Raw genomic sequence first — 13,053 nt, forward strand, 5'->3', positions numbered from 1 at the left:
TTCTGTAGTGTAATCTGAACACCCCCAGGGATGACGAGGGGTTCTGTAGTGTAATGTGAACACCCCAGGGATGACAGGGGTTCTGTAGGTAATGTGAACACCCCCAGGGATGACAGGGTGTTCTGTAGTGTAATGTGAACACCCCAGGGATGACAGGGGGTTCTGTAGTGTAATGTGAACACCCCAGGGATGACAGGGGGTTCTGTAGTGTAATGTGAACACCCCAGGATGACAGGGTGTTGTAGGGGGTTCTGTAGTGTAATGTGAACACCCCCAGGATGACAGGGGGTTCTGTGTGTAATGTGAACACCCCCCAGGATGACAGGGGGTTCTGTAGTGTAATGTGAACACCCCCCAGGATGACAGGGGGTTCTGTAGTGTAATGTGAACACCCCCAGGATGACAGGGTGTTCTGCAGTGTAATGTGAACACTTTCCCCAGGATGACAGGGTGTTGTAGGGGTTCTGTAGTAATTGAACACCCCCAGGATGACAGAGGTGTTGTAGGGGGTTCTGTAGTGTAATGTGAACACCCCCAGGGATGACAGGGGGTTCTGTAGTGTAATGTGAACACCCCCAGGATGACAGGGTGTTGTAGGGGTTCTGTAGTGTAATATGAACACCCCCCAGGATGACAGGGTGTTGTAGGGGGTTCTGTAGTGTAATGTTGAACACCCCCAGGGATGACAGGGGGTTCTGTAGTGTAATGTGAACACCCCAGGGATGACAGGGGTTCTGTAGTGTAATGTGAACACCCCAGGGATGACAGGGGTTCTGTAGTGTAATGTGAACACCCCAGGGATGACAGGGGGTTCTGTAGTGTAATGTGAACACCCCCAGGGATGACAGGGGGGTTCTGTAGTGTAATGTGAACACCCCCAGGGATGACAGGGGGTTCTAGTAGTAATGTGAACACCCCCAGGATGACAGGGGGGTTGTAGGAGGTTCCCTAGTGTAATGTGAACACCCCCAGGATGACAGGGGTTCTGTAGTGTAATGTGAACACCCCCAGGATGACAGGGGGGTTATGTAGTGTAATGTGAACACCCCCAGGATGACAGGGTGTTGTAGGGGGTTCTGTAGTGTAATGTGAACACCCCCAGGATGACAGGGTGTTGTAGGGGTTCAGTAGTGTAATGCCGAACACCCCCAGGATGACAGGGTGTTGTAGGGGGTTCTGTAGTGTAATGTGAACACCCCCAGGATGACAGGGTGTTGTAGGGGGTTCTGTAGTGTAATGTGAACACCCCCCCAGGATGACAGGGTGTTGTAGGGGGTTCTGTAGTGTAATGCTGAACACCCCCAGGATGACAGGGTGTTGTAGGGGGTTCTGTAGTGTAATGTGAACACCCCAGGATGACAGGGGGTTCTGTAGTGTAATGTGAACACCCCCAGGATGACAGGGGGTTCTGTAGTGTAGTGTGAACACCCCCAGGATGACAGGGGGTTCTGTAGTGTAGTGTGAACACCCCAGGATGACAGGGGGTTCTGTAGTGTAATGTGAACACCCCCAGGATGACAGGGGGTTCTGTAGTGTAATGTGAACACCCCCAGGATGACAGGGTGTTGTAGGGGGTTCTGTAGTGTAATGTGAACACCCCCAGGATGACAGGGGGTTCTGTAGTGTAATGTGAACACCCCCAGGATGACAGGGTGTTGTAGGAGGTTCTGTAGTGTAATGTGAACACCCCCCAGGATGACAGGGGGTTCTGTAGTGTAATGTGAACACCCCCAGGATGACAGGGGGTTCTGTAGTGTAATGTGAACACCCCCAGATTGACAGGGTGTTGTAGGGGGTTCTGTAGTGTAATGTGAACACCCCCAGGATGACAGGGGGTTCTGTAGTGTAATGTGAACACCCCCAGGATGACAGGGTGTTGTAGGGGGTTCTGTAGTGTAATGTGAACACCCCCAGGATGACAGGGTGTTGTAGGAGGTTCTGTAGTGTAATGTGAACACCCCCCAGGATGACAGGGGGTTCTGCTAGTGTAATGTGAACACCCCCAGGATGACAGGGGGGTTCTGTAGTGTAATGTGAACACCCCCAGGATGACAGGGGGTTCTGTAGTGTAATGTGAACACCCCCAGGATGACAGGGGGGTTCTGTAGTGTAATGTGAACACCCCCAGGATGACAGGGTGTTGTAGGGGGTTCTGTAGTGTAATGTGAACACCCCCAGGATGACAGGGGGTTCTGTAGTGTAATGTGAACACCCCCCAGGATGACAGGTTCTGTAGTTTCCAATTCTTTAATAGTTGTTCTGATCGTTGTAATGTAATAAACCGTCTCTATAAAACAGCAGCAGGTGAGATGGTCCGAGAGGCTGATCTGAGATCAGTTTAGTGCTACTCACATCCTCTGCTTTGGAGCCCTGTTCCTGAAGATGGGCTGAGGGTCTGATCTGAGATCAGTTTAGTGGTACTCACATCCTCTGCTTTGGAGCCCTGTTCCTGAAGATGGTCTGATCTGAGATCAGTTTAGTGCTACTCACATCCTCTGCTTTGGAGCCCTGTTCCTGAAGATGGTCTGATCAGAGATCAGTTTAGTGGTACTCACATCCTCTGCTTTGAAGCCCTGTTCCTGAAGATGGTCTGATCTGAGATCAGTTTAGTGCTACTCACATCCTCTGCTTTGGAGCCCTGTTCCTGAAGATGGTCTGATCTGAGATCAGTTTAGTGCTACTCACATCCTCTGCTTTGGAGCCCTGTTCCTGAAGATGGTCTGATCAGAGATCAGTTTAGTGGTACTCACATCCTCTGCTTTGAAGCCCTGTTCCTGAAGATGGGCTGAGGGTCTGATCTGAGATCAGTTTAGTGCTACTCACATCCTCTGCTTTGGAGCCCTGTTCCTGAAGATGGGCTGAGGGTCTGATCTGAGATCAGTTTAGTGGTACTCACATCCTCTGCTTTGGAGCCCTGTTCCTGAAGATGGTCTGATCTGAGATCAGTTTAGTGCTACTCACATCCTCTGCTTTGGAGCCCTGTTCCTGAAGATGGTCTGATCTGAGATCAGTTTAGTGGTACTCACATCCTCTGCTTTGGAGCCCTGTTCCTGAAGATTCCTCTGCAGCTCCTCCACCTGACTCTGACCCTCAATCAGTCTCTGGTTCACCAGTCTGAACACACACACACACACACACACACACACACACACACACACACACACACACACACACACACACCATGTTTCAGCGCACGGGGTAGGGGGGGGTACAATCAGGATTAGAACTAGGTTTAGAGACAATAGGATTTTTAATAGAAATTGATTTTAGGTATTCACAAGGACAAACATATGTAGTGTGTATAAAGTGTGTGTATAGTGTGTGTGTAGTGTGTGTGTGTATACTGTGTATACTGTGTATAGTGGGTATAGTGTGTGTAGTGGGTATAGTGTGTGTGTGTAGTGTGTGTGTAGAGTGTGTGTGTATAGAGTGTGTATATAGAGTGTGTGTGTAGAGTGTGTGTGTATAGAGTGTGTATATAGAGTGTGTGTATAGTGTGTGTGTGTGTAGTGTGTGTGTAGTGTGTGTGTATAGTGTGTGTGTATAGTGTGTGTGTGTAGTGTGTGTGTGTAGTGTGTGTGTGTAGAGTGTGTGTGTAGAGTGTGTGTGTAGAGTGTGTGTGTAGAGTGTGTGTGTAGAGTGTGTGTAGTGTGTGTGTGTAGTGTGTATAGTGTGTATATAGTGTGTGTGTATATAGTGTGTATAGTGTGTATATAGTGTGTGTGTATATATAGTGTGTATAGTGTGTATATAGTGTGTATGTGTGTGTGTGTAGTGTGTGTGTAGTGTGTGTGTGTGTGTGTGTGTGTAGAGTGTGTGTAGTGTGTGTGTAGAGTGTGTGTAGTGTGTGTGTAGTGTGTGTGTATAGTGTGTGTAGAGTGTGTGTGTAGAGTGTGTATATAGTGTGTGTGTAGTGTGTGTGTAGTGTGTGTGTAGAGTGTGTGTAGAGTGTGTGTAGAGTGTGTGTAGAGTGTGTGTAGTGTGTGTGTAGTGTGTGTAGAGTGTGTGTAGAGTGTGTGTAGAGTGTGTGTATGTGTGTGTAGTGTGTGTGTAGAGTGTGTGTAGAGTGTGTGTAGTGTGTTGTGTAGTGTGTAGTGTGTGTGGAGTGTGTGTGGAGTGTGTGTAGAGTGTGTGTAGAGTGTGTGTAGTGTGTGTGTGTAGAGTGTGTGTAGAGTGTGTGTAGTGTGTGTGTGTAGAGTGTGTGTAGTGTGTGTAGAGTGTGTAAGTAGTGTGTAAGTAGTGTGTAAGTGTGTGTGTAGAGTGTGTGTAGAGTGTGTGTAGAGTGTGTGTAGAGTGTGTGTAGTGTGTGTAGTGTGTGTAAGTAGTGTGTAAGTAGTGTGTAAGTAGTGTGTAAGTAGTGTGTAAGTGTGTGTGTAGAGTGTGTGTAGAGTGTGTGTAGTGTGTGTAGTGTGTGTAGTGTGTGTAGAGTGTGTAAGTAGTGTGTAAGTAGTGTGTAAGTGTGTGTGTAGTGTGTGTAGTGTGTGTAGAGTGTGTAGAGTGTGTAAGTAGTGTGTAAGTAGTGTGTAAGTGTGTGTAGAGTGTGTGTAGAGTGTGTGTAGTGTGTGTGTGTAGAGTGTGTGTAGTGTGTGTAGTGTGTGTAGTGTGTGTAGAGTGTGTGTAGAGTGTGTAAGTAGTGTGTAAGTAGTGTGTGTAGAGTGTGTGTAGAGTGTGTGTAGAGTGTGTGTAGAGTGTGTGTAGAGTGTGTGTAGTGTGTGTGTAGAGTGTGTGTAGAGTGTGTGTAGAGTGTGTGTAGAGTGTGTGTAGAGTGTGTAAGTAGTGTGTGTAGTGTGTGTAGTGTGTGTAGTGTGTGTGTAGAGTGTATGTAGTGTGTATGTAGTGTGTAAGTAGTGTGTGTGTAGAGTGTGTGTAGTGTGTATATAGTGTGTATAGTGTGTGTAGAGTGTGTGTAGAGTGTGTAGAGTGTGTGTAGTGTGTGTGTAGTGTGTGTGTAGAGTGTATGTAGTGTGTATGTAGTGTGTAAGTAGTGTGTGTGTAGAGTGTGTGTAGTGTGTATATAGTGTGTATAGAGTGTGTGTAGTGTGTGTGTAGTGTGTGTGTAGTGTGTGTGTAGAGTGTGTGTAGAGTGTGTGTAGTGTGTGTGTAGAGTGTGTGTAGTGTGTGTGTAGTGTGTGTGTAGTGTGTGTGTAGAGTGTGTATATAGTGTGTAAGTAGTGTGTGTGCACCTGTTTTCTGTCTCCAGTTCATTCTTCCTGCTGTTAGCGTCCTCCAGTAGACTCTGCAGCAGAGCGATCTTCTCGTTATCGGACCCCTCCTGGGCCAGCTTCAACATGTTGTTCTCATGCTGCAGTCTGATCAGCTTCTCTCTGGAACAGAGGACCAGCACGTTACCGACATTACTATCTAACACATTACCGACATTACCCTCCACCAGGTTACCGACATTACCGTCCAACAGGTTACCGACATTACCCTCCACCACGTTACCGACATTACCCTCCACCACGTTGCCGACATTACCCTCCACCACGTTGCCGACATTACCCTCCACCACGTTGCCGACATTACCCTCCACCACGTTGCCGACATTACCCTCCACCACGTTGCCGACATTACCCTCCACCACGTTGCCGACATTACCCTCCACCACGTTGCCGACATTACCCTCCACCACCTAGCCGACATTACCCTCCACCACCTAGCCGACATTACCCTCCACCACCTAGCCGACATTACCCTCCACCACCTAGCCGACATTACCGTCCACCACCTAGCCGACATTACCGTCCACCACCTAGCCGACATTACCGTCCACCACCTAGCCGACATTACCGTCCACCACCTAGCCGACATTACCGTCCACCACCTAGCCGACATTACCGTCCACCACCTAGCCGACATTACCGTCCACCACCTAGCCGACATTACCGTCCACCACCTAGCCGACATTACCGTCTAACAGGTTACCAACATTACCGTCTAACAGGTTACCGACATTACCCTCCACCACGTTACCAACATTACCCTCCACCACATTGACATTAGCTATTATACAGCTTCAACATCTTCATGTTGTTTAAACGTATGTAAATTGTAAAGTATTTTGTCTGTGATGTTTTTGTCAGTTATGTGTCCGACCGCAGTAAGACTAGCTGTCTCCATGGCGTCGGCTAATGGGGACAGCAGCGGTCAGGCTGCCCGTGGGGGTTACGGCAGCGGACAGGCTGCCCGTGGGGGTTACGGCAGCGGACAGGCTGCCCGTGGGGGTTACGGCAGCGGTCAGGCTGCCCGTGGGGGTTAGAGCAGCGGTAAGGCTGCCTGTGGGGGTTAGAGCAGCGGTAAGGCTGTCTGTGGGGGTTAGAGCAGCGGTAAGGCTGCCTGTGGGGGTTACAGCAGTGGTAAGGCTGTATTCAAACTAGAGATATTCATTCACAAATCCACTTGTACCCGAATACCTGAGACCCGATGCGGGTCTGGATTCAGAATTCTAAATAATGTCACGGGTTTGGGTTGGATCTGATCTGATATGATTGGTTGGATCTGATATGATTGGTTGGATGTGATATGATTGGTTGGATGTGATATGATTGGTTGGATCTGCTCTGATTGGTTGGTTGGATCTGCTCTGATTGGTTGGTTGGATCTGATTGGATTGGTTGGTTGGATCTGATTGGATTGGTTGGTTGGATCTGATGATTGTCTCGTGTCTGTGTAAGACCTTAAAACAGGTCAACATTCGCAGGGCCAGGAGGATTACCAGGACATGTACTCAGACCAACTGCCAAGTGTCTTCACTGACATTTTCAACCTCTCCCTGTCCGAGTCTGTAATACCTACATGTTTAAAGCAGACCACCATAGTCCCTGTGCCCAAGAACACTAAGGTAACCTGCCTAAATGATTACCAACCCGTAGCACTCACGTCCGTGGCCATGAAATGCTTTGAAAGGCTGGTCATGGCTCACATCAACACCATCATCCAAGAAACCCTAAACCCACTCCAAAATTGCATACTGCCCCAACAGATCCATAGATGATGCATTCTCTATTTCACTCCACACTGCCCTTTCACACCTGGACAGAAGGAACACCTACGTGAGAATGCTATTCTTTGACTACAGCTCAGCGTTCAACACCATAGTACCTCAAAGCTCATCACTAAGCTAAGGATCATGGAAGTAAAAACCTCCCTCTGAAACTGGATCGTGGACTTCCTGACAGGCCCCCCAGGTGGTAAGGGTAGGTAACAACACATCCGCTACGCTGATCCTCAACACGGGGGCCCCTCAGGGGGTACGTGCTCAGTCCACTCCTGTACTCCCTGTTCACTCATGACTGCACGGCCAGGCACGACTCCAACACAACAGTAGTAGGCCTGATCACCGACAACGATGAGACAGCCTATAGGGAGGAGGTCAGAGACCTGGCCATGAGGTGCCAGGACAACAACCTCTCCCCTCAACGTAAACAAGACTAAGGAAATGATTGTGGACTAGAGGAAAAGGAGGACCGAGCACGCTCCCATTCTCATCGACGGGGCTGTAGTGGAGCAGGTTGAGAGCTTCAAGTTCCTTGGTGTCCACATCACCAACAAACTATGGTCCAAACACACCAAGACAGTCGTGAAGAGGGCACCAGCAAAACCTAACATTTCTATATTGTCCTATACAATAATCTGTACTCGTAATGTGTACAAGCTTCCTGCCATCCAGGACCTATATACTAGGCAGTGTCAGAGGAAGGCCCCCCAAAAATTGTCAAAGACTCCAGCCACCCCAGTCATAGACTGTTCTCTCTGCTACCGCACGGCAAGCGGTACCGGAGTGCCAAGTCTAGGACCAAAAGGCTCCTTAACAGCTTCTACCCTCAAGCCATAAGACTGAGCTACGCTACACTAACGCTAGCTGTGTTTCCAGCCACTAGACTGAGCTACGCTACACTAACGCTAGCTGTGTTTCCAGCCACTAGACTGAGCTACGCTACACTAACGCTAGCTGTGTTTCCAGCCACTAGACTGAGCTACGCTACACTAACGCTAGCTGTGTTTCCAGCCGCTAGACTGAGCTACGCTACACTAACGCTAGCTGTGTTTCCAGCCGCTAGACTGAGCTACGCTACACTAACGCTAGCTGTGTTTCCAGCCACTAGACTGAGCTACGCTACACTAACGCTAGCTGTGTTTCCAGCCACTAGACTGAGCTACGCTACACTAACGCTAGCTGTGTTTCCAGCCGCTAGACTGCGCTACGCCACACTAACGCTAGCTGTGTTTCCAGCCACTAGACTGAGCTACGCTACACTAACGCTAGCTGTGTTTCCAGCCACTAGACTGAGCTACGCTACACTAACGCTAGCTGTGTTTCCAGCCACTAGACTGAGCTACGCCACACTAACGCTAGCTGTGTTTCCAGCCACTAGACTGAGCTACGCCACACTAACGCTAGCTGTGTTTCCAGCCACTAGACTGAGCTACGCCACACTAACGCCTAGCTGTGTTTCCAGCCACTAGACTGAGCTACGCCACACTAACGCTAGCTGTGTTTCCAGCCACTAGACTGAGCTACGCTACACTAACGCTAGCTGTGTTTCCAGCCGCTAGACTGAGCTACGCTACACTAACGCTAGCTGTGTTTCCAGCCGCTAGACTGAGCTACGCTACACTAACGCTAGCTGTGTTTCCAGCCACTAGACTGAGCGACGCTACACTAACGCTAGCTGTGTTTCCAGCCACTAGACTGAGCTACGCTACACTAACGCTAGCTGTGTTTCCAGCCACTAGACTGAGCTACGCTACACTAACGCTAGCTGTGTTTCCAGCCGCTAGACTGAGCTACGCTACACTAACGCTAGCTGTGTTTCCAGCCACTAGACTGAGCTACGCTACACTAACGCTAGCTGTGTTTCCAGCCACTAGACTGAGCTACGCTACACTAACGCTAGCTGTGTTTCCAGCCACTAGACTGAGCTACGCTACACTAACGCTAGCTGTGTTTCCAGCCGCTAGACTGAGCTACGCTACACTAACGCTAGCTGTGTTTCCAGCCACTAGACTGCGCTACGCCACACTAACGCTAGCTGTGTTTCCAGCCACTAGACTGAGCTACGCCACACTAACGCTAGCTGTGTTTCCAGCCACTAGACTGAGCTACGCTACACTAACGCTAGCTGTGTTTCCAGCCACTAGACTGAGCTACGCCACACTAACGCTAGCTGTGTTTCCAGCCGCTAGACTGAGCTACGCTACACTAACGCTAGCTGTGTTTCCAGCCGCTAGACTGAGCTACGCTACACTAACGCTAGCTGTGTTTCCAGCCGCTAGACTGAGCTACGCTACACTAACGCTAGCTGTGTTTCCAGCCACTAGACTGAGCTACGCTACACTAACGCTAGCTGTGTTTCCAGCCGCTAGACTGAGCTACGCTACACTAACGCTAGCTGTGTTTCCAGCCGCTAGACTGAGCTACGCCACACTAACGCTAGCTGTGTTTCAGCCGCTAGACTGCGCTACGCTACACTAACGCTAGCTGTGTTTCCAGCCACTAGACTGAGCTACGCTACACTAACGCTAGCTGTGTTTCCAGCCACTAGACTGCGCCACGCTACACTAACGCTAGCTGTGTTTCCAGCCGCTAGACTGAGCTACGCTACACTAACGCTAGCTGTGTTTCCAGCCGCTAGACTGAGCTACGCTACACTAACGCTAGCTGTGTTTCCAGCCGCTAGACTGAGCTACGCTACACTAACGCTAGCTGTGTTTCCAGCCACTAGACTGAGCTACGCTACACTAACGCTAGCTGTGTTTCCAGCCACTAGACTGAGCTACGCTACACTAACGCTAGCTGTGTTTCCAGCCACTAGACTGAGCTACGCTACACTAACGCTAGCTGTGTTTCCAGCCACTAGACTGAGCTACGCTACACTAACGCTAGCTGTGTTTCCAGCCACTAGACTGAGCTACGCTACACTAACGCTAGCTGTGTTTCCAGCCGCTAGACTGAGCTACGCTACACTAACGCTAGCTGTGTTTCCAGCCGCTAGACTGAGCTACGCTACACTAACGCTAGCTGTGTTTCCAGCCGCTAGACTGAGCTACGCTACACTAACGCTTAGCTGTGTTTCCAGCCGCTAGACTGCGCTACGCTACACTAACGCTAGCTGTGTTTCCAGCCGCTAGACTGAGCTACGCTACACTAACGCTAGCTGTGTTTCCAGCCACTAGACTGAGCTACGCTACACTAACGCTAGCTGTGTTTCCAGCCACTAGACTGCGCTACGCTACACTAACGCTAGCTGTGTTTCCAGCCACTAGACTGCGCTACGCTACACTAACGCTAGCTGTGTTTCCAGCCACTAGACTGAGCTACGCTACACTAACGCTAGCTGTGTTTCCAGCCACTAGACTGAGCTACGCTACACTAACGCTAGCTGTGTTTCCAGCCACTAGACTGAGCTACGCTACACTAACGCTAGCTGTGTTTCCAGCCACTAGACTGAGCTACGCTACACTAACGCTAGCTGTGTTTCCAGCCGCTAGACTGCGCTACGCCACACTAACGCTTAGCTGTGTTTCCAGCCGCTAGACTGAGCTACGCTACACTAACGCTAGCTGTGTTTCCAGCCGCTAGACTGCGCTACGCTACACTAACGCTAGCTGTGTTTCCAGCCGCTAGACTGAGCTACGCTACACTAACGCTAGCTGTGTTTCCAGCCGCTAGACTGCGCTACGCTACACTAACGCTAGCTGTGTTTCCAGCCGCTAGACTGAGCTACGCTACACTAACGCTAGCTGTATCAGCAGGGAATGTCATTCCATTCCATAGCTCTTGGAAAGCAGCTAGAACAAAAGCTGATGTAATTCTGAAGGATCTGGAGACATACTGAACATTACATAATTAACAAGCATAACTCTCAGTCCATAGTACATTAACCCAGCCAGGCCACTCATCAGCCTTCTACAAAACAGAAAAATCGACTAGAGCGGGAAACGGCCAGAGAAGAAGAGAGGCCTAATTGGTTTAGTGTAAAGAACGTCTTTTGAAGTGATCACATAAAGTTAATGAGCCTTGATAAAGGGTATATATACACACGCGTTGGGATCTAACGGAAACGGAGCACTAATCTTTGAAACGTTGATAAAGTACGATAACAGATGTCAGTGTGAGGACTGGGGGGGGGTAGTTAAACACAATACACATGCTCATTATGATGTCAACATTCCTCCCTGCAAAACAGAGCGTGTTGGGTGGAAAGTAAACAGTGTGAGCTGCATTATGGGTGAATGTAATATGCATGATTCAGTCTTGGGGGGTCTGTGGAATGTGTGGGCGTTCAACAAATCATACCGGATCTCTGGGGTGATGATCTCTTCAGCCAGCGAATCAGAGCCCTCGTTATTCCCAGTGGAACCATGCCTGGAGAAACAAAAATACATTGTTAGACACAAACACAACTCTCTAGAAAAACAGACTAGAGGCATTGTAAAGACGTGAATATAAACAAACTAGACCAAAGACATCACTGCTGCAAGTAGCAACAAGTCAACTGAGCAACCCCAGCCTGATTTCATATCTTCAATAACATATCTTCCAGCTCTTTACTTTCTCTGGTCAATCAGAGACACTGACAGCAAGGAGATACACAGATCAACGATGGGAGTGTGTCTAGTTTTTTTCACCTGTAGAGAGTTGTTCCTTCTGAGCCTTAACACAACGCAGCTCTTCAATGGTCTCCTTCAAAGAGTTCTCTCTCTGACCTCATACGCTGGGGGGAGAGAGGGAGGAAGGGAGAGAGGGAGGAAGGGAGAGAGGGAGGAAGGGAGAGAGGGAGGAAGGGAGAGAAAGAGAGAGAGAGAGAGGGAGGAAGGGAGAGAGAGAGAGAGAGGGAGGAAGGGAGAGAGAGAGAGAGAGGGAGGGAGGAAGGGAGAGAGGGAGGAAGGGAGAGAGGAGAGAGAGGGAGAGAGAGAGAGGGAGGAAGGGAGAGAGGGAGGAAGGGAGAGAGGGAGAGGGGGAGAAAGGGAGGAGAGAGAGAGGAAGGGAGAGAGAGAGGAAGGAGAGAGAGAGAGGAAGGGAGAGAGAGAGGAAGGGAGAGAGAGGAAGGGAGAGGGAGAAAGGGAGAGAGGGGGAGAGAGAGGGAGAGAGGGAGAAAGGGGGAGGAGAGAGGGAGAGAGGGAGAGAGGGAGAAAGGGAGAGAGGGAGAGAGGGAGAGAGAGGGAGAGAGGGAGAGAGGGAGAGAGGGAGAGAGGGAGGAAGGAGGAAGGAGAGAGGGAGGAAGGGAGAGGGAGAGGGGAGAGGGAGAGGGGAGAGGGAGAGGGAGAGAGAGAGAGGGAGAGAGGGAGGAAGGGAGAGAGGGAGGAAGAGGAGAGAGGGAGGAAGGGAGAGAGGGAGGAAGGGAGAGAGGGAGGAAGGGAGAGAGAGGAGAGAGGGAGAGAGGGAGGAAGGGAGAGAGGGAGAGAGGGAGGAAGGAGAGAGGGAGGAAGAGAGAGAGAGGGAGGAAGGGAGAGAGAGAGAGAGAGGAGGAAGGAGAGAGGGAGAGAGGGAGGAAGGGAGAGAGGGAGGAAGGGAGAGAGGGAGGAAGGGAGAGAGGGAGGAAGGGAGAGAGGGAGGAAGGGAGAGAGGGAGGAAGGGAGAGAGGGAGAGAGAGAGGGAGGAAGGGAGGAAGGGAGAGAGGGAGGAAGGAAGGGAGAGAGGGAGAATGAAGCTCCATGTTACTTAACAGAACGGTGCCAAATATCATCATCACAAGCCGTTACAGAGTTGCAGGTACTAAAGTTGAGGTCGAACTCTGCAGGAAACAGGTTGGCTCAAAATCTCAAAACAAACATGATTCCAGCACACACACACTTATCTCTGGGCATTAGACCAACACACTTAGTACAGACCGCGGCGCGTCCCGTCACAGACCGCTTCCGTTACAGGCCGCGTCCCGTCACAGACCGCTTCCCGTTACAGGCCGCGTCCGTCACAGACCGCGGCCGCTTCCCGTTACAGACCGCTGGCCCGTCACAGACCGCTTCCGTCACAGACGCGGCGCTTCCCGTCACGGACCGCGGCCGCTTCCCGCGGCCGCGTCCCGTTACAGGCCGCGTCCGTCACAGACG

The 13,053-nt window shown here is 50.4% G+C and overlaps 1 protein-coding gene across 1 annotated transcript; it reads right to left on the reverse strand.

Moving 5' to 3' along the window:
* Positions 1–2,100: 2,100 nt before the first annotated feature.
* On the reverse strand, positions 2,101–11,368 carry LOC123731934 (protein Hook homolog 3-like; the record flags this gene model as incomplete). The annotated part of the gene is made up of 3 exons (XM_045711303.1): positions 2,101–3,114; positions 5,184–5,324; positions 11,300–11,368. Coding segments are annotated over 3 exons (367 nt in total), but the record flags the coding sequence as incomplete, so codon positions are not given.
* Between the last annotated feature and the right edge of the window lie 1,685 nt (positions 11,369–13,053).

This window comes from Salmo salar, unplaced genomic scaffold (genome assembly GCF_905237065.1).
Source record: "Salmo salar unplaced genomic scaffold, Ssal_v3.1, whole genome shotgun sequence".
NCBI classification, from domain to species: domain Eukaryota; kingdom Metazoa; phylum Chordata; class Actinopteri; order Salmoniformes; family Salmonidae; genus Salmo; species Salmo salar.